General features: G+C 36.7%; 1 protein-coding gene and 1 pseudogene across 4 annotated transcripts in view; both read left to right on the top strand.

Moving 5' to 3' along the window:
* Nucleotides 1-6,409: 6,409 nt before the first annotated feature.
* LOC115015912 (BOLA class I histocompatibility antigen, alpha chain BL3-6-like) lies at nt 6,410-15,148 on the top strand (annotated as a pseudogene).
* Nucleotides 15,149-15,538: 390 nt separating this feature from the next.
* Nucleotides 15,539-20,264, top strand: part of LOC115015900 (ATPase family AAA domain-containing protein 2-like) — a 28,745-nt gene continuing 24,019 nt past the window's right edge. The window contains exons 1-5 of one of the 4 annotated variants that reach the window (XR_003833038.1): nt 15,539-15,906; nt 16,754-16,836; nt 17,173-17,201; nt 18,792-18,888; nt 19,411-19,483. Coding sequence is in view for 2 of the 4 variants with exons in the window: in XM_029443519.1 (XP_029299379.1) it covers nt 15,748-15,906; nt 16,754-16,836; nt 17,173-17,201; nt 18,792-18,888; nt 19,411-19,483 (441 nt within the window). In the remaining 2 variants the exon portion in view is untranslated. The remainder of the gene's footprint in view (nt 15,907-16,753; nt 16,837-17,172; nt 17,202-18,791; nt 18,889-19,410; nt 19,484-20,264) is intronic. The other 3 variants (XM_029443519.1, XM_029443520.1, XR_003833039.1) reach the window with 3 other exon arrangements.

The raw sequence follows: 20,264 nt of genomic DNA, 5'->3' as shown, positions 1-20,264 counted from the left end.
GCAGCCTGTGACCCAGGGAGGAAGGAGGGCAGGCAGTTTTTAAAAAGGTCAGAGGCGACGAATGTTAGAGAAGATTCAACAAGTTGTGCCGCGACACAAGGTAAGAAATGTGACTAAATATAATTTCCTTATTTGTTTTTTGATGCTAACAGATATAAGATATAAGTATATGTGTATGAAACAGCCAAGAAGTTTCTCAGTGATGTGATTTTGCAGGCGTCGACTCGCTTCGTCCACACAAGGATCAACAATGGTTTGTTAAAAATGCTGCTGCAAGACTTATTTATTATTTATCTTATATAATATACTTGTTGGACCTGATGAAGGTCTAGTAAAATAAGGATTTAGTTGTATTGGACTTTTTGCATACGTTAATAGTTTTGCATTACTTGCACCTCAGTATTGTTTTATTTATTCATCCAGTGTTTTGCATGGCCTGGCACTCAGTTATCTTTTATTTCTGAAAAAGTCGGGTGACCAACTGGTCAATTGTCAACGTGGCAAGAAAAACTCAATTCATTTAGTTTGTGATTTTCTAAGTTTTGAGTGTTTGAGAATGATTTATTTTCTTTGGGAATTTAAGAGAAAGAAATAAACATGTCACAATGTTATTTTTGTTTCAAAATGCTCTGGTCTTTAATTTAAAGCACTGAAACCTACAGTATCTACCGTAACTCCAATTTAGCTTCAATCACAATGAAGCTAAGTTGGAAGTGCGGTAGGTTTTGGTGTGGAACACATATTCTGAACCCAAACACAAAACTCTCCTAAACAGATATTCCACTTTCTTTTCAGAAATTGTCCTGCAAATTTGATCCAATCTTCATCAGATTTGGGAGACATTTGAACATTTCCATCATTCGGTAATTTCCATTTTCCGTCATGAGTCTGACCCACTTCAAATATTGCTAAATTTATCCTCATAAGCCCCATCATACACAGATAAACGTTTTAAAAAAAGATTTGGCTACCATTACCCAGGAAACTTAGTCACTTAGTGTATATTGATCTGGATAAATATAAACACTGTTATTAAAATAACACATTTAGAGGATTATGCAGCCTTGGTGGATTTATAAATAAACATAAAGTATATAAATATACACACACAGTAGTTTAACTGTAAAATTGGATTTATAGATAAGAAATGTTCTAGTTTTTACAAACATAACATTTAAGCAAACTATTTACATTATAGAAAAGTATCAACATTAAAATGTTTGATTTAGTTGCTTCGTAGTGTCCTTATATTATAGTATATTATTATAATTAATCCTTTGAATGTGATCACAAATTCGAATTGTTTTTGTGTTCCATTGATAAAACTTTTTATCAGGCAAACAACAAAACTAATGCAGCATCATTTAAAAAACCAAACATTTACCTCCTGATATCTGCAGCTGTAAATCTCTCAGTCCTCTTAACACAAGATTGACTTTCTTTTATTATTATTATTATTATTATTTATGTGATGCCATCATGGTTCTTGTACCCTGACTTAATGAGCTGATATTAATGTAGTGAAATGAATTTGCACAATAATAAAAGTAACTCTTTGATAAATTCTTTTATTTCAAGATGAGACTTTCCTTCCATCTCGGGGCCTCAAAGCTCACCCTCCTCTCCCTCGCGCTCTTCTGCCCTGTCCCACGGACAGTCACATCGTACCCCCACTCCCCCTCCGCCCTCCAGCCCACGGTGGAAGGAGCTAAACTGGAGTCTGACCTGCTGCACCTCCAGGCTGCTCTGGATGACCCGAGGGCAGACTGGCTCGTCCGGCCTGATGCCTGGGCCACGAGGCCTCAAGACCTCCAGCCAGCCCTGCTCAACACCGGGGAGGAGGACCGGTCCTGGGAGGAAGAGGCATTACTGAGGGCCGAGAGAGGAGACCTGGTAGCCCGGCCGCAGTCGCCCTTCCCCGGGGGTCACTCTCTAGAGAGCATGAACTATCAGGAGGGAGGAGAAGGGGAGGACGGAGGGAAGAGGAACGAAGCTCTAACCTCCATCGCCGGAGGCCTTCAAGCTGTCAGCCGGGAGAAAGGAGGATTTGGATTCCGCTTCGGGAGGAAAAGATGGACTGACAGGGGATGGATGGATTAAGGGAGGAGGAGCACAGAGGAGAATAAGTGCAACTGATGAGGGAAGGAAAGAGAGTGAAGCTGTTAGGAGAGGAATCAGTAAACAGACTTCTTTCCGTGTGAGGGTGGTGATACACTCAGCAACAAAGATGGCCTCCAGCAACATGCAGAGTTAAAAAAATGGCACCAAATTGTTGCTGGAAAAGTTGCCCATTGGATCACTGCCTTAAAAAATAAGCTAATTGCAGGTTGTACTTAAGTTTAAGGAAATATTTAATAGAACACAGATTTTAATTATGGCCTCTATCAACACCTGAATGCATGAATTGTAGTATATGAATTCAACACTGCAAAAAGTAGCACATTGCAATGTAAAATGCTCTCCTGGTGTTTTCTTCTTCTTTGTTTGCCTTAAAGAAAGCAGTGAGAGACTTCTTCTTTAGTAACTAGATGTACAGAAAGACAGAAAGAGAACTTAGCAGCAAGTGTTAAAGCTTATCTGCAAAAGTGAATGTAAATGTAAAAGTATTTCTGTCAAATCCAAAGTCTTAACAGTGTAACGATATATGTACATAGCTATAGATCTATACATAACAAGAAGTATGCCTTGTGTGTTCATTTGTTGCCAATCAATAAAGAGTTAAAATGCTAGAAAAGTTAACGCACATCGTGGGTTGGAAGTTTACTTGAAAGTAGGAACATTTGTATTTTTGGCTCCTTTCTTTTTATTCAGATGACATTTCGAGACGTCACCCTCAGACTTCAACATTAACAATCTTGAAGAAAAAAAAAGAACAAAAGAAATGCATATGGGGCCAGCGTATGCGACACTTATTTGTTACTTTCAAAGGAATAAAGAGTTGTATTACAAAACTCTCAACACAAATGTTAGATGTTTAATGTCATCACTAGACTAGCTTCGCAATGTAATTAAATACATTTACTCAAGTGCTGTACAAATGTGAGGTACTTTCTACTTCTACATTTTAAAGGAATTCTGCATAAAAAAATGCAAAAAGAGCTTTTAAAATATGATGTTTTGTAAAAAATGTAATTAAACTACCCAAATGTTTATACACGCTGTTGGGTAGTTTACTTATTATTGATAATTGTTCTTGCAATCTACTAATTATTTCAGCTGAAAACAATTAGCCATTTATAAGAAAGTTAATTGGAAACTTCATAATCATTTAACCATTACTTTGAATAATGTTAATATATTAGTAATACTGTTGAGGTTTGGACTGTTGGTTTGTGAAGGTGTCACTTTGAGTTCTGGGTAATTGAGACAACATTTCACTATTTTTATAAACCAAACAATCAATGGATTAATGTAGAAAATGATCAGCAGGTTAATCCATATTGAAAATAATAATAATAATAATAATAATAATAATAATAATTAGTTAATAGTTCAGAATGAGTTCCACCTTCAACTAATAATATTATAATGATATGTACTAGTATAGCAGCCACAGGGAACATTGTTATACTTAGTAATACTTTAAGTACATCTTAAAGTGGTGGAAGAAGTTCTCAAATATTTTATTCTTAAGTAAAAGTAGAAAATCAATAGTGTACACTGCTCCAAGTAAATGTTCTGCATTCAAAAGTATTAGCATCAAAGCATACTTAAAGTACCATTATGCAGAACTGCCAAATTTAGAATAAAAAATATAATATTATTGCATTAATTATTAATGCATTGATGTATCACTTTAATGTTGCAGCTGGTAAAGATGAAGATCATTTGAATTACTTTATCTTCTGCTGGGAAACGTTATCATCCATGATCATTTATTAGTTGATTAATAGTTTGTATTAATAATCTGAATTTGCAAAGTAACTAGGAACTAAAGCTGTCAAATAAATGTAATGAAGTAGAAAGTCAAACAATACAATATTGGCCTTCAAAATGAAGTGGAGTAGAAGTATAAAGTAACTCAAAACTGTACTTAAATCCAGGAGCCTACATGTGTTACTTACAGCACTTACAGCAGTTACATTCCACCACTGACATTTTCCTGCATATACTTAAATACTTTGATGTAGCTAACATTTATATGCAGGACCTTTACTTTACTAACATATATTACGGTATGGTTTTAGTAATTAGTAGCCTACTTTTTGATTACTTGGTCATATTGGATCCTTGCTGAGCTGTTTAACAACAACAACTGTACAACCTTGTGTGATAGAATCTGCCTAGCAACCTGCTCCGAATTATCTAATTGGATGATTCACGCAGAGTAGGACAGCAGTCCAAGCGCGCACTTCAGAATAAAGCGGGTGATTGACTGTTTTTCCTGCCCAAGGTCAGGGTCCTTGAACACAACACAAGTGGAACGTCAAATTACGTGGTCACGTCATGTCAAAAACGAAACTGTCATTACGTAAAGTGTTAAAAAGTGTTAAAAAGAGAAAGGTGGATGCGGAATGTCGGAACTTTTCAGGAGAAATGGAGAACGATTATTTATTTGTGGAAGTAAAAGGCCATTGTGCCTATTTTGTGCGGACGCGCTTGCGGTCATGAAAAAGGCTCTCGAGTGTCATTACAGCCCAAAACATACCAAACTGCACGAGCTGAGAGGACGAGTGTGTTTGGATAAATGTAACACACAAGCAGCTCTCTGCAGAGCGTAACATACAAACATGGAGAGATAAAACAGAAAGATACATGGATGAAAAAGTTGCTTTTTTTGCACAGCATGAAAGAAAGGTGAAATGAATGGGCTGTGTCTTAATTCTTTAGCAGAGGCTATGAGTTCAATAATTAGTACGGCCCTCGAAGGATGTTCTAAAAATTTAAGTGGCCCTTGATAGGAAAAAGGTCCCCCCCCCCCCCCCCCCCCCCCCCCCCCCTGCTGTAGAGTATCACATTTGTGAAATGAAAGTAAAAACTGCATTTTTGTTGTTGACGTTAGTTGCCACTATAGACTGTAGGCCTATACAGATACATGTTATTGGCCTACTATATATACAGTCTATGGATTCAACCAATAGATATTTTTTTTAGCTAACTAAATTCATCGGTAGGTATTTTAGAAGACAGACGATGTGTAACGATCCCTACCTGTCCTATTGAACAACCTGCTACTTCTCTAATCTGTTTTGGGCATGTCCCACTGTGATATCCACAACTTTGACCGTTAAAAACTATTAAAGTAGTTAAAAAGTATTCAAATCATTCCCTCAAGCAACACCACTATAAATACTTTGCTTAAGTAAAAGTAACGTTAGAACAGAAATATTTACAACAACATGTACCTAAAGTATCAAGAGTCAAAGTATGCATGATGCAGAGTGGCTATTGTCAGTGTTAACTATTATATTATATTATTCGATCCTGTTGTAAGCGGTACTTTATTGTTGTAATTTTGAAATACTTCATATAACGATAGGCCTACTATTGGCTGTTTAATGGATTATATTTTATAAACTGATAACATGTTTTGTTTTTAAAATTGTAATTTGAAAATGAACTATACCTCTCAAATAAATGTAGCGCAGTAAAAAGTAAAATATTCTCTCAGAGATCTGAAGTGTAAGTATAGTACTTGAGTAAATGTACTTTGTTACTTTCCACCACTTCTATTTCTATCAGCAATATAGGGTGTATTAAATGATGCAACGTTAAAAAATATATATTAAAAAATCTATCAGAACTGGTTATCACAGTATATTATCATATAATTAAATTATTACATTACATTATTACAATAATTACATAAAAAATGTTATCTTAATCCAATACATATAACAGATTCAGCTAATATTATAATGATGTATTGTCAGGTATGTAATATGTAATTTTTCAGACAATTTGTACTTTTACTTCAGTAAAGTTTTGAATACAGGACTTTTACTTTTCAACAGAGTATTCATAAACTCTAATATTGTTACCTTTACTTGGGTTAAAGACCAGGATACTGCCTCCATCGCTGCAGATGTAAAAGAGCATCATCTGGATTATCATAGTAACAAAATAAAATCGTCAAGGTTAAACGAGTAGACATAATTAGTAGCTATAAAAGAGTGAGAATCCCGATCTCTACAAAAATGTGTCTGATATTTTACAATCAATGTAATGTTTAGCCATGTATAGATCGTGTGCATGTTACGTCACGCTGTGCGCAGTGTATAATTGTTGTAATAACTCTACTCGTGACCCAGAGAAACGGTTCTTTAGATTTTCCTAAAATCATCAAAAACAACGATCCACAAAAGAGGGATGAATTACTGTCTACCTAACGCCATAAACTGTGCTTCGTCACACAGTTTTGTCACGTGTTTGCACACTACCGCTAAAAGTATTTGAGATATGTAGTTTACGGGCAGCCCCTGAATGCACCATGAAGAGTTGACAGAAGACGGAAGCAGCAGACACACCGCAGCGCTTTACCTCCGGGACATCCGATAGTCGGATAAAACTTGAGTTTTAGAAACAACAGCACTCTAGATTTAGGTGAAAATGTATTTCATAGCCGTGCTTGTTCTTTTAGGGATAGGACAGACGGTGAACTGCGGTAAGTTAAGAGTTTTCCGAAACGTTCTTGTAAATCAGAAGTGAAAGTAAAACAACGAGTTTGTGACGTCTTAAAAATTTCGTTTTTCTGTTCATTATCTTCGTTTAATTTGTTCAAATGGACGTTAAGCGTTTACATTTTTGGTAATTAAAACGTATTCTGTAGCCGCTGTACATCAAAAATAAACAAGAAAAAATGGATTACTTCCAGATTGTTAGTTGTTGTTGAGTGAGGCTATTTGTACAACATGGCGTCAGTGTAAATCAAGATAAGCGTTACATTTCTCTATCAAATACTTTAAAGCTAAAACAGTAATATATTGGCGCTGAACGTAACGAGCCAAGGAGACGTCTTAAAAGTGTAAATAGTTTGTTTAGTTGAACTAGCAGTCTACCAGCCATTGACAGAAAGGATCTGTTCATGGCTGGTAGAAGCTACAGTCATATCCTGAGAGTAAAACAGGTTGGTAGACATGTTTGAGTGTGTATTGCTCTTAAGGGCTTTGGCTTGATCCATGAACACCACCCTGTTGCTGCTGGCACTGAGGTCCAACAGGCCACATTGTTAAGACATGACGAGCACAGGCTGAATTGGCTCATAACAAAGTTAGATTTCTTTTTATGTTGTTGTTTTTCTAATATTTGATAGGTTTATAAATACATTACATATTTCACGCATATCTATCTTTGGCATTTCTCTACTGACATTTCTTAGTACTTATTGACAGACATATAAGACAACACTGACATCTGTGAAAAGCTTTATCTCCGGTTTCTTATACCGTATGTTACAGGAAGTCAGACAGGAAACAACACACTTCCGTCTTAATGAATTCAGCTGTCTACACAGGCCGAGCTACAACTCACATTTTGCTTGTGCTGTATGCACGTATCCACGACCCAGAAGCATCTTTTAGGTTAAAGGTATTTTCTGTTTTACTCCAGGTGTTATTATACACTGGGCTATTAAACTGAAAAGCATCTATTGTGCTATGAAATTGAAAATACTAAATATGACTTACTTTTTCCTCGTCCCAGTGATCGGAACATCTGGGTGATGCTGTTAAATGTTCCGTGTGTTCCCAGTCACTTTATTTGCTTCCCACGAATCCACAAACCTCTACAGACCTGATGTTGGTCAAACAAAACAAGCGATCTGTTAAACTCACCCGTTTTTTCCTTGTTTGGATTAATGAATCTTAAATGAGTTTTCTCAAATGTTTTTATGACACATAAATATTATATGTTATTAAATATTATTATGACACTGAAATAGACAAATGACAATGTTACAAAGGAAATGACAAAAACACATTTCAAAACTTAATGATATCATTTCTGAAAGAAACAAAAGTACAACTAAACAAGAAATAACTTGAAAAACATATAATAAGAAAAAATATTTTCCACATTTCAGGACAACTTTTAAGATTATCAAAGTATTGGATCAAAGGACCCGGAGTGGAGTAATACTTCTTCCTCGTAGTGCAAGATAGTATTCTAACTAATCGTTACTGAAATGTCAAAGGTGGTTGTGCAAGCGTTTTGACTCAAGCTGTGCCTACATGTTTGGATGGACGGGGCTCATTCAAAACATACGTGTCAAATCTACAGGTTGTTATCTGCCTTGTCTAATAAATATCTGTCTGTCTTTCTACCTGTGTGACTCTCAGAGGTCCATTCCCTCACTTACACATACACAGCCTTCTCCAAACCTGTCAAACTCCCTGGCATCCATGACTTCACAGCAATGGGTCAGCTGGACGGCAGGATGATCGACTACTTTGACAGCAACATTCAGAAGAAAGTTCCCAAACAGAAGTGGATGAACGAGAGACTGCCTGAAGATTACTGGGAGAAAGGCACGCAGTCCCGCCAAAGCAAGCAGCAGTGGTTCAAAGTCAACATCGACATCCTGAAGTCTCGTATGAGACAGAATGACTCAGGTAACTCCGGGAACGCTTTCTGATCCTCATGGAATCAGCAACTCGCGCTGTCTTGTTGCAAGAGTCCAACAAACAGGGAAACCTCTGTTTGTGTCCCGCGTGAAACCGAAAGTCAACGTTGAATTATTTTAATTTACGTTTTAAAATGAACTTCATCTTTTAGTAAACTGACCAAATCATTTTGTTTCAATTCACAACGTTAACCACGCGTTTAAAACTGTGACTAATCTGGGACAAAGTATGTTTCCCTTGAAATGTAATTGACAATGCAGTTTGGAAACATAATTTTTCAGAGACAGTGTGTGGCTATGTATTTATCCATTTCCTTGTTGTAAGGCTGTTGTTTCACTGTCCTGCCCCTCGCTCTGGTTTCAGACATCCATGTTCTTCAGTGGATACACGGTTGTGAGGCCAACGAGCTGCCCGATGGCAGTATGAAGTTCCGTCGCGGTATAGACATGTACAGCTACGACGGAGACAACTTCCTGTCCTTCGACGACAAAAGCGGCACCTGGGTTGCCTCAATTCCAGCGGCTAACCCGACAAAGAAGAAGTGGGATGATGTCCAGGTGCTAAAGGAATACACCAAAGGCTACCTGGAGAACGAGTGTATGGATTGGTTGAGCAAGTTCATGAAATATGAGAAGCAAACGCTAACCAATGGCCTGTATGTATGACTTAAAATCATTCCTGTATTTTTATTTTCTTATTACTTCAGATAATCAAAGTAGCTTTAGTAATGGAAGGACTACTATGCAGGTTGTTAAGTTACTAACCGGCCCGGGGCTCAACATCGACCCGTGTCCATTTGCTGCCCGTCATCCCCCGCCTCTCCCCCTTTCCCAATCGTAAACTGTACCATCATTAAAGGCATAACAAGTATAATACAAATACTAGCTGTTCTTGAAACTATTGTGATTCACTCTACATCTGTACATTCTTTGTTCTAATAATAAATAATATAATTATTATGGACACAGAGACAATATATACAAAAATACAGTTATAATAATCTTGTTTTTATTTTTTATAAACGGTTCATACATAAGCAGCTGCATTATATCTAAAACACAAGTGAGCTCACCAACATTAACAAGCATTTGGCTGAAATTTAGGAAGCAGTCTGACAAAGATAATTACTTGCATATTGTCTTTAATTGTAGTATTTGTCAGGGGACATTTTCAGCTCCAGGTGTGGCAACATTTCCATCAAAGTTAATACTAGATTCCCTTATTGAATACATTCCGCTTCAGCTGTCGACACTTATAAGTAAAGGTTAAAATAACTTTTCTGTTAAATCTGTAATCTCCTATTTCGATGAAATCAGAATCACTTTAATTTTAATGGCAGCATAATTCATTTAATTTGCCAACCTGAAACCACTGTTTGTAAAAAGACCTGACTCTATGAAAGGAAGGTAGATGTGTCACAGCGGTGGTGTTTGATGTTGCTAGTTTGATGTGTTTTTGTGTCATACTGGTTTTATTTAAACATGAAAAGCCTGCAATCGTTTCTCTTTCCAGTGTCCTCCGAAGGTGTTCGTGTTTTCAAAGAAGGCCCACAAAGAGAAGAACGTCATCTTGACGTGCCTGGCCACAGGTTACTATCCAAAAGAAATTGTGCTGCAGATCAAAAGGGACGGACGTGTTCTGACTCTAACAGACGGATTGTTTTCCTCGGGCACTCGACCAAATGGAGATGGCTCCTTCCAGAGACGAGACCACGTGGAGATTTTAAAGAGTGACATGTCCACATACACCTGTGACGTGAAGCATATTGCAATCCAGGGCTACATGTTGTGAAGACTTGGGGTAAGAAGTTTTTTCTTACTGTTTTTTTCCCGCCATTTGTCGCGGTTTCTTTTTGCATCGTTTACATGTTGCACAGAGCAGCCAGGTGAAAAGGATTATTTGTCATTATTAGTTGACTAACACTCATGTCATTTCTGTAAGCTGAGTATCTCCACAAAGAATCCTGCAAAAGCACCACTTTAAATTGTGTTTTTACTAAAGATGTGCGCAGAAGTTTCTAAGATCTACTCGAAGTCATTCAGCATTAAAGAAGCATAAACAAATATTAATCAACTAAAGAAGTCTTAGTCGACTAAAACCGAAATGACCGATGGGTGGACTAAGCGAGGGCAGCCCTAGAGATGACCTTACCAGCAAAGGTTCCTAACCACAGTTGAATTCGTCATAAGCCACAAGATAGATTATATGAAGATAACAAATGGAAACGCTTTTGAAAGTGAACTTAATATAAAACTAATGTGAATGTTTTCTGTGTTTTAGATCATACACTTCCTGACGATTCTACCGGATTGATCATTGCTGGAGTGCTCCTGATCCTGCTCCCGCTCCTGATCTCGATCGTGGTCCTGGTCTTGTATAAAAAAGGCATAATTAGTACGTGCAATATATAAATATTGTCTTCTTTCAACAACAAGATATCCTCTAGGCTGGAATATTGTTTCGTTCCAAATTGTGTTTAATATTCTGTAAAAAGAAAATACATGCAATGTTTAATTCCACTTTGTGTTTAATGAACAAAAACACTTTAATATTGAGGTTTAATCTTCAAAGCAAAATATATCTTAACCATTCATATGAAATGATACTGTAGTGCAGTATTCAATGCAGTGCGTTTACACCATTTACAAAGTACATGATGTTACAGTCTGCTCAGCCGTAAGTTAAGATGTGTTGTGTGGAATCCTTATCAGGTGCAAAGGTCTCTTATTATTTTATGATAGGACTTCATGAGGCGTTCAGAGGACACATTGAACTGTTATCCTTAATTCACTGAAGTCACACATTTGTACTGGGAGCTTCACCGTCAGCTATAGTCTTCGGCAGGGCTGCGTCTAAACAAAATCTATTTTCAGATTTTCATTCGAATGATCTAATGATGAGTCGATTAGTCGCTCGACAAAAAAATGAATCTCCCAACTATTTTGATTATCAATTATCATTAACATCATTTTTCATGCAAAAATGTCAGGAAATGCTGTTTTGGACGGACAAAACAAGACAGGCCCCTGGACATGGAGAAACTGGGGTGGACATTTTTAACTGTTTTCTGACATCTTGCAGACCAAACAATAAATTGAAAAAGTGATCGGCAGATTTGTGAATGATAAAAGAAGTTGGTAGTTGCAGCCCTTATTTCAATGCTGTGTATTTAAAGATCTATATAGTGCTGACCATGCTGTTGATTGTTATCATTGTCTTTATTTACAGAATGTGGCAAAAATGGAGACAAAAAAAGCGATGGTAACTACTTTTATTTCTTTAACTTAAAGCATGTGGCTGGTGTTATTTTAGATGACTTACTTACTACAAATAGTATAATAGTTTCTACAAAACCAAACCCAACAATATGTTAGTCCGTGTCCAAATACTTTCTGACTTACTGCCTAAATGCAAACCAATGTAATGCAAATCTAAAAGTTTTAATCTCTCCTCTCACTTATTGTCAAAGCTCAGTGTGCAAAACACTCAGGTAGCAGCAGATGTTGAAATGTCATATCAGCTGTCACTGCTTTGTGAGATTTATTTAAGTTCTGTGTTATAATTTTGGTAATTATAGAGTTATAATTATAAAATTGTAAAAACAGTTAAAAGAAAGTTGTGACGCTGCCTTTTGTAAATGACCTAAAATAATTTTTCTTTGTTGGCAGCTTCTAGTCTGTCTCTGAAGAGCAGCAGCTCTGAAGGCTCTGGTGAGTATCTTTGTCCACTGGTTAAGAAGCTTGACACTTTGGCAGTCTTAAATTGTTGTCTGGCCCCCTCAGTGGTTTCTGATTGGTCGATTTAATATAGCAAAGTTATCTAAATGAGATCATAATCACTGAGAGTGACATGCAGCAGAGGTCCCCTGCTGGAATCAAGTGATCCTTTTAGTCAGTCTTGTCCAGGCTGTAACTTCTCATAGACTATTGATTATAGACAAATGTATGAAAAGAGATACAAATTGTTAGTGTGTGTGTGTGTGTGTGTGTGTGTGTGTGTGTGTGTGTGTGTGTGTGTGTGTGTGTGTGTGTGTGTGTGTGTGTGTGTGTGTGTGTGTGTGTGTGTGTGTGTACTTTGTCTTTCTTAACAGATGAATCACTCGAAGTGAAGTGTGTGGCCAAAACTTTTATCAAGGGTAAGTGTTTTCTTCTTGAACGATGTCACAAAGACGTGATTTTGCCTTAAGCTACATTACAATAGTTGATATATTGTATCTCAAGTGGTAAATAGTTTGTGTGTTTTAGTGTGAAGAAGTGTGATTGTACAAAGGATTAGTGTTAAATCAAGCTGAAGATGATGAAGTTAAGAGGTGCTGTACTTACAGTATCATAAGGAAAACCACTAGTTTAGTTTCAGTTGTAAAACTGATGTGATGTCACATCACTTCAATCTACTACGCATTGTTTTTAATATAGAAGGGGGTCTACCTCTGCCGGCACTGACTCACAGCTCCTGATTTCCAAACACTACTAGTGTTGGGCTTTTGTAAGAATGTTCAAACCGGTTTGATATTAAGCAGAACATCTGAATGGACCAGAGTTTACCACTAGGTGTCGCACTTGACTCGGCAGCCCATGGCTTTCTTTCTCTGCAGTGTTTACACGTTGCCTCGTCTGTTTTGATGTGAGGATCTCCTTCATGTTGCCAAGTCATAAATAGCGCACGGCCTGTCAGACACTAGTGACCCTGTTAGTCCATTTATAAACACATAAACACTATTATTGTATTCACGTAGTCACATTACTTATTACTAAGGCAATACAAGTTGGATTCAGCGCTGCGACGCCGTTGTTAACGCTGTGACCCCCGCGGCACAGGTTGCTTATGCACGCTTCTTTTTAGATCGCCAGAGCGTGTTATAATGCTAAATGCCGCTTCAGTTTTAAGCTCATACACCAGACGGGACAGGGGAAACCAGAAATCCACCCATCTCTTAAGTATGACAACACATTTTATCTGTAGTTTTTAAGTATCTACCGTATTAATTTAAAAAATCACTTCTGTTCATCCCTGCAGACGATGACAACAATCACACCAGCCCCAAAGCCCCCGAGTCCAACTGCCTTCTGGAGAACAAAGAAGAGCAGAGAGGCTGAAGTCTCTCAGATAATCAATGATCGAGTGCAAACCCTATCTGCAAATATGATGTTAATTGTTGTGGATTATATGGGGGTGTTTCAAAGTCTACAAGACTAGAAATACTAATAATATCAAAAGTAGTCCATATGTGATGTGTTGTAAACAGGCTACCATTGAGAAATACACTTGTATCATTTAAGTAAATTTAAACCAGTCAGCCACAAGGTTTTATTTAATAAAAAGTACCTTATGTATTTTTTATGATTAGCAGGAATAATTTAGAACACATGGTATGACCTGTCAAATACTGCTTTTATTCATTTAATACTTTTATGGAGCGTGTAGATTTAAGTTGCAAAATATATTTTAGAAGCTTTGAATGTGCAGGTTTTGTAGATTCCTGTAATAACAGGGCTGGAAATAAATCCAGCCCTCCTTTGAAGATTTTCGTGTGCTGAATATATTGTTAGGACATTCTCAGCCTCTAAATAAGGAATTTGATCACTTTTAAGTTTTGCGTATTTTGGTAATTTTACTCGTAATCAGTGCTTATACTATATCTGTTCTTGGTGTGCTTTCTAAATACAATGCTAATTCATGAATGAAAGGAATACAATTATTTCATTAAAAATGATAATATGCAGGATAACAATACTGAAAACCCAAAAGAGTAAAACATTTTAAATCCAGAAAATAAATAGTCTGTTTTGGGTAGATATAGATTATTAAAAATGTTATAGACCAAATGATTAATCGTTAGTTGTAGCCCTAATTATAGATATTAATTCCTCATATAAAACAGTAAGATGTATGAAAATGAAAGAGTTTATAATGAGAAATCCATTCTTTAATTCTCTGTGAAATTTCAGTTTATATCTGTTTCTAAAGATAATTTTCATTATAGTTTAATCCGTCAAAGGATTCATTTCTGATTAATTGATTAGACATTTGGTCTATAAAACATGACAAAATAGTTGGAAATTCCTGTCACAATTTCCCAGAGGTTAAGGGTCAAATGTGTTGATTTATCTGACCAACATTTCCAAAACCCAAATATATTGACAATATGATTATATGTTATTAAACAAAGTAAAGCAGACGCTGGAGAGAATATTTGGCCTTTTTGCTTTATAATTGACTCAAACGATAAATCAATTACCAAAATTGTTGCAGATTCATTTTCTGTTCATTAACTAATTGACTAATTAATCGTTCACTTCCGTCATAAGACCAGTTTTTTATTGACCCCCACATATGAGCAGGTGAAGTCTCTCATCCAGCACACACACATATTCTGGATTTGAAATGTTTTACTCTTTTAGGTTTTCTGTATTGTGATCCTGCATATTTGTGTATCATTTCTTTTAATGGGAAAATAAATGAGTTTTTTCCTGTCACCAGTCTGTATATTGACTCTTAATTAAGATAACCTTTTCTTTTTTTTACGAGTGGTTATTTTTTAAATGTTTGCACTATGAATACAGTTGAAATAAATCATTATGAAATCATTGTTGAATGGAAGTGTTTGATTAGCTGTACTGCAGCAGATAATTAAACAAAAGTCCAACATGCTGCATCTGTCCAGGGAGTACTGCAGTACAGCACTTCATTTATATATAGTTATAAAATCGTGTATTTTCCAGGAGACCAAACAACCCATTCCGCCAAAGCAAGACAACATTCTCATTAATATCCTCAGTATTAAAAGCACATAGGTTGATTATTATTATTATTATTATTATCGGTTGTTATCGTTCGCTAGTCTTTCGTTTCTACTTTCTACTCGCACATTACGGCATGACGTCACTAGGCGGCGGCAAAACACAACGTTTTTGAATCCACACGTCAGTTTGTCGACGGTCCGTCTGTATCTGTTTATCGAGTGTGTGTGTGTGTGTGTGTGTGTGTGTGTGTGTGTGTGTGTATGTGTGTGTGTCAGCTCCGCCTGAACACACGGAGCAGCAGCCCATTAATCTGAGCAAAACAACCGTCAAACACCTAAACGCGTTTATCTCCTAATTCTGGTCATTTTTGTTTATTGTTAATTTACCGGTAAGCTAGTAGTTAACGTGTTGCGTGTTAGCTTGTGTATGTGTACGGCGTTGCCATGGTGACTCTTCGCACTCGAGGCACAGGGGACGCGTATCCGAGCACCGGGCCGCTGCAGCAGCAGATGCCGTCCAATTCCCCGCTGCAGGCTGCACCAGGGATCCAGAGCAGCAGCAGCAGCACGGTCCCCAGGCCGGAAGAATCCGCACTGTGCGATGTGAGTCCGTCTTTGGTTTTGGTTTGAGTTTCGAGGCTTCATTGCATCATTTGAGTTTGTACGTACCTTATGTTTGTCCGAAGAAAATTATTAAAACTGTAAAGTCACAAAAAATAAAACAAGACTAGGAGAGAGAAGGTCAGTAAAAAAAAGAATTAACACAACAAAAAACAATATACAGTTAAAAGGGGGCCATATTAACATGAATTAATAGCAACATATTTTTATTTATTTATTGATATAAGGACTCTGCTACACCTAAATGTAAATACTTGTGTTACAAGACACAATTACATTGTTTTATTTAAACTCTCACATATCAATATATCAGCCTTTAAAATCCTGTATTAGTCGGGCCATAATACAAAACATACAACATGCAGTTTGTGTGTGCCAATAAGCTGGCTGTACAGCTCTGGTGGTTTAATTGAATTAATTGAATTTCTAAAACACATTCCGAATCAGAATCAGGTTTGCCTATAGAAGGAGTTTTAGTGTGTAACAATAAGCATAGAGTAAATAAAAAAGCAAGCACTGCATAACTTAAGAAATAAACTTATGAAATAGAATAGATAAATAATAGAGAATTCCCAATGAAATATGAATTTTTGCAGGAAAGGGCAAAATATTGAGCATAGGTCAACTACCATCCACCATAGAAAGACTGATGTAATACACTTAAAGAGTATTTACACTCATTGTTTCAGCCTGTGTCTGCACAACTTTGAAAATATGTGAATTTCTGTCTGTGCTGATGTTTTACTTTGACAGTGTGAGTATAAACACTGACTTCAGTTAGTTAGTTTCAGTTGGCTGAACTTCTGGAATGTTTGCCCTATTATTTCAGAGAATTAATGATGATGATCAGAATTACGTTGATTCAGAAACACACGAGGATGAAGATGAGAAACCACAGAGAGCCATCATCAGGTCAGACCAACATGACCAATGAATGTTGTTTGATAACCACCTTCACAGATGAATTAATTAAATTCAGGTCAATTCATTGATAAGTCGGTTGACATAATATTATAAATGTTTATTAATTGTCAGTCCAAAAATCCATCTAGTCATTTTAGTGTTATATGTCATTCAGAACGCTGCTTTCTGACTTTGTGTGATAAACATGGGTTTATTTACACAAAGACAGATGCAACTACATTGACATTACAAACAACACCCCACCCTTAACTTAATGTAATGTAAATCACTCTGCTGCAACTGTTTGCATGTTTTCTCATAAGGAACCTTGGGTTGTGTTTATAGGAAATCTCCAAGGCTTCAAAACACTGCAGGTAAAGACAATGACATCATCAGTGAGCTTTGTGGCCTGGATTATCAGAGAGGTTTGGAAAAGAAAGAAAAAGACCTGAAATTTGTTAACCTCCACAGAAAAGTCATGACATATCAGGTAACACAGGAGATATGTGGGATAATAGTGGAATGTAACTAAGTACATTTACTCAAGTACTGTGCATACACACAGCACTGAGGTACGGTACTTGCACTTTACTTGAGCATTTACATTTCAGAAATCAGAAATCCTTTATTAGTCCCACAATGGGGAAATGTAGCAATGTATTTCTCCACTACATTTCAGAGGGAATTATTTTACTTCACTTCAATTATTTGAGAGTTTTAGTTACAGCTTTAGTTACTTCACAGTTTGACATCTTCGCACACAAAACATGTGAAAATGTTCAAGTACGGCTGAAATTCCAAATTCCAAAGTCCTAGCTTCACAAATGTGAAGATTTGATGCTTGTCCCTTTAAATACATGTAAAGTATTAGTAGTGATGTTTTGGTTCTGGGTAATTGTGACGGCAAACCAAACAGTCAACGGATTAATGTAGATAAAAATCATCAGATTAATCCATAATTAAAATAATAATTAGTTTATAGTTCAAAATCCTCAACTCCCCAGCCTCAATCCACTACAACAGTAAAATCCTGCCTGATCATTAATGCACGAGTATTAATAATCTAATGATATAAGATATTTTATTGTATAACAGTCACAGGTGACATTCTTCTATTTTTAATACTTTAATTACATTTTTCTATTTTTCTAAAAGTAGCATTTTCAATGCAGGACTTTTACTTGTAGTGGAGTTAAGGCTGGGCGATATACTGTATGTAATTTCATAGCTCAATAATAATATAGCACAATATAGCATGCTTTCTGGTTATTCCATAAATAAAATGTCAATATGAAATAACCACATGGTCCTGTGTGAATTCAATTGGCCTACTTGACTAAATGAAAATACTGAGTATTTTCTCATTGAATTAAGAACATCAGTGCAAAATGAACATAACAGATTCAAGTGAAATATATCAAGAACAAATCAATATCTCCTGTTGTACACTGACATGTGTACATGCATGCAGATACAGAGTAATCACAATTCGGAGAAATTTGAGTTAGTATGTGCTTGTGTGTCATGATCTTGATTTATGATTTATTCTTGATATGATTCCGTTGAAAGGTTATAAATGATCATATTGAATTATCTCCCAGCCCTACGTGGAGTATTTTTAAAGTGTTGCATTCGTACTTTTACTTAGTGAAGGATCTGAATACTTCTTCCATCACTGGTGTGAATATGTGTGTTGCCATATTGTTGCATTGACAGATAAAAAGCTTATTTCTTGTTCAACGACACAGTTAAAACAGACTGGTAGCAAAGATTTATTTCATGAAGGAGTATTTAATATAAAGGAATCTGTCACTTCAACGTCTCAGGACAGATATTTGGTTGTCTGCTTATATTTTCTCATGATGGTGTAAATGCTGTTTCAGAGGCTTCAGCAGCCTGATACAGAAACAATTCTGCGGGAATCACTGATTTATGTGTGTGTGTGTGTGTGTGTGTGTACTCAGATGGTGGAAAGAGGAGTGGGCTGAGGAGAAGCACCAGGTCGACCAAACCGACCTGCAGATATCAGGACTCCAACATGTTCGACGGCATCGGCACCAAGTGAGACATCAACACTCTTTCAGCAGACACATGATGACACATTGGACTTCACCAAACTACTTTTATTAATGGCAAAATGTCTCTTCTTTCCTCTCTTTGACCCTTGTCCTTTTTATTTTCTTACTTTTACCTATTTATCCATCACCTTATTACTATGATGACTATTACAGGTTTTATTTGTTTTGCTTTTTAATCTCCTTTTTCTTCTTTTCCTCCTTACCCCGTAACACCACTACTCCAATTGCACAACAAACAAATCTACAAACAAACCTTATTTGTTGTCTGATCTGTTTTTGATATGTTAGCGTCTGCAGGACAACATAGTCACATCTGAGCTGTGGTACTTTTGTTTGCACTGATTTTGGTACCAGTCTTTGGGATCAGCTTGCACTGTAGCATTTATTATTGTCATCAGTTATCACCTTCACAGTCTCTCCCAAATTTTTGGCAAATAAATACTGGCATGGATGTGATGATAAAGTAGAATAATGCATATTTAATTGTACACTGTTCTCTCTGCAGCACGGCCAGGTTGGTTCTGAATAAGATGGACAACATGAAGAAGAAAAGGCATCTTAGTAACAACAAAAAAGGAGTGAGTAATTTAACATCCTGACACGTAACACTGCTTCTGGCCTGATCTAAGTGTTACTGATGATTCATTCATTTTTGACAAAGAAGCTGTTGTCTTAGCATTTTAGCATGCTTCCTGTTTGCTCTTCTAAATGGTCAGGGGACGCACTGTAGCTCTATGTGTGTCTCACATATGGCCTGATTTGAGAGGGTGTGGGGGACTGCACATCTTTTCACTCTGGATCTCACTTTAGCACAGTTGCAGATCACTGAGGGTGCATGTCAAAATAACAACAACTAGAGTTGTGTTTGACGATGCAGATAGATTTGCTTTGATTTGTCCAGGTTTAATAATATAAGTCTCTGATAATTCTATGAGGGGCCTCTAGGGAGATTAATCAGAATTACACACACACATATAAGACACTCTCACACACACAACTGAAACCAAATGCTCTCGAATACACATGTGAAACACTCTCATATACACATGTGAAACACTCTCACATACACATGTGAAACACTCTCACATACACATGTGAAACACTCTCACATACAATGTGAAACACTCTCACTTACACATGTGAAACACTCTCACTTACACATGTGAAACACTCTCACATACACATGTGAAACACTCTCACACACACATGTGAAACACTCTCACACACACATGTGAAACACTCTCACTTACACATGTGAAACACTCTCACACACACATGTGAAACACTCTCACTTACACATGTGAAACACTCTCACATACACATGTGAAACACTCTCACTTACACATGTGAAACACTCTC

The sequence above is a fragment of the Cottoperca gobio genome, chromosome 11 (genome assembly GCF_900634415.1).
Source record: "Cottoperca gobio chromosome 11, fCotGob3.1, whole genome shotgun sequence".
NCBI lineage: Eukaryota > Metazoa > Chordata > Actinopteri > Perciformes > Bovichtidae > Cottoperca > Cottoperca gobio.
Note: the sequence above shows the minus strand (reverse complement) of the source record. Positions and strands in the feature narration are given on the sequence as shown.